This window comes from Austrofundulus limnaeus, unplaced genomic scaffold (assembly GCF_001266775.1).
Source record: "Austrofundulus limnaeus strain Quisiro unplaced genomic scaffold, Austrofundulus_limnaeus-1.0 Scaffold698, whole genome shotgun sequence".
Classification (NCBI taxonomy): domain Eukaryota; kingdom Metazoa; phylum Chordata; class Actinopteri; order Cyprinodontiformes; family Rivulidae; genus Austrofundulus; species Austrofundulus limnaeus.
In genome coordinates this window covers 151351-153075 of record NW_013953100.1, presented here as the reverse complement: position 1 = coordinate 153075, position 1725 = coordinate 151351, and the positions used below count along the sequence as shown (strand labels likewise).

General features: G+C 37.1%; 1 protein-coding gene across 1 annotated transcript in view; it reads left to right on the top strand.

The window, feature by feature from the left end:
* LOC106531957 (obscurin) overlaps window positions 1–1725 on the top strand; it is a gene marked incomplete in the record, with an annotated part of 11849 nt that overhangs the window by 8326 nt on the left and 1798 nt on the right. The window contains 4 exon segments of the mRNA XM_014027918.1: window positions 441–676; window positions 872–985; window positions 1254–1269; window positions 1349–1440. Of these exon segments, the coding sequence (XP_013883372.1) occupies window positions 441–676; window positions 872–985; window positions 1254–1269; window positions 1349–1440 (458 nt within the window).

Here is a 1725-nt window from a genome sequence, read left to right as displayed (position 1 = left end):
GGTTGGAATTATCAAAGGTTTTTGACACCTGAGAGACACCGTAGCAACTCCTTTGTGTTTGGAAGGGGAGTGGGGTGGGGGTGGGGTAAGGACCAGGGAGGATGATTCAGCCACTCAACCACTAGATGTCACTGAAAACAACAAATCCTACACATTGTGCATTTAATAAATGTACACAAACGACAACATTTACACAGAAATATAAATATATAACCCTTAAAGCACAATTTAAGTTGATTTTGAGGTTAATTACATTTTAATCTGAAAATCATGTGAAGATGATGATGATGATCTCACCAGCTGTTTTGGTGCTTAAAGTATGAGAATGACTCTGCTACTACCACACAGCTCAGTATCTGTAAAACTGACTTAGTTAGTCATTTCTGATGGTGAACAAGGACTGACTGAAACTGTTTTACAGATGATGATAATAATGATGATGTTATCCTGGAGAGCCCCGCCCTTCCTGTGACTGAGGGAGATCCTGTTACRCTGAGCTGCAGACTGAAAGAACAAAAACTACTTTCTGATGTGTTTTTCTATCACAACAACAAACTTCTTCAAAATGATGCCAGAGAGGAGCTGAAAATCTCTGCAGTGTTGAAGTCAGATGAAGGTTTCTACAGGTGTGAACATTCAGGAAAGACGTCACCACAGAGCTGGATGGCAGTTAGAGGTGAGGAGGGTAAAATATTTGATGCTTTTAATTTAAAAAGTCATTTTGCTTTTTTGGAGGAACAATGTAAAAAAAAAACTTGGTATTTTGCTTTATGTGCTGTGGATCTTTGTTCAAGATTGAAATTACAATTCTTCTAAACAATAAAATATGTCATAAAATAATATTTATTATTTTGAATGTTTTTTTTTCCAGCAGCTGTATCCAGTCCTGTCAGCTCTTTGTCTCCTATTCTGATTGTTGGACCAGTTACTGGAATCATTTTCATTATTCTCATGATCTTATTGTGGCGCTACAGGAAGTCTGAAGGTGAGACTTTTTCCTTCTGCTTCTAGATCATAAGAATAAACTAACTGTAAACTATTTATTTAAAAACATAGAATCATGCTAATGTTATGACACAAACTTGCAGCAGAATTGTCAAGTTTTATTTGTTAAGATAGAACCAAGATTGCAGGCTCATATGAAGACTTAAAAAAATGACCAAGAACGACAGATCCTGAAGAAAATGTTTTGAAACAACAAACAACAAAAACACTTGAAATGTAACAAATGTTGGTATTTTTTATTTTTACAGATTTCTGCTGCATTCGGTCAGTAACACAATTTCTTGCTCTCTTTCATAAATTTTCAGTGTTTTGTGTTAATTTTCCAGCATTTCTTCTGATTTAGATCCAAACGCTCAGAGAGCAGCAGTCAGAGCTCCAGCACAAATCAGGGAGTCACCCAGACTGAAAGTCAAGTGTACAGCTCTCTGCTCCACGGTAAGAACTGAAACTAATCTTTATTATCACCCACAACCAAACAGTGGCTCAGAAAGCTTTTACCTGTCTGTGTCTTCTAGCATTTCTTACATTGTAGATTTCTTTTTTTCAAAAATACACTAGAATGAGGACCCCCTACTGTTTATGAGGTGGGGGTCAGGGGGATGGTGGTGGGGAGGGGGTCATGGTTAGGCTGTAGGTATGAATGACATTTTGAGAATTGATGATAGAAGGACGTGATGTCCACGTGTTTGTGTGTTTTTGTTTCGTAAATTATCATTAGAC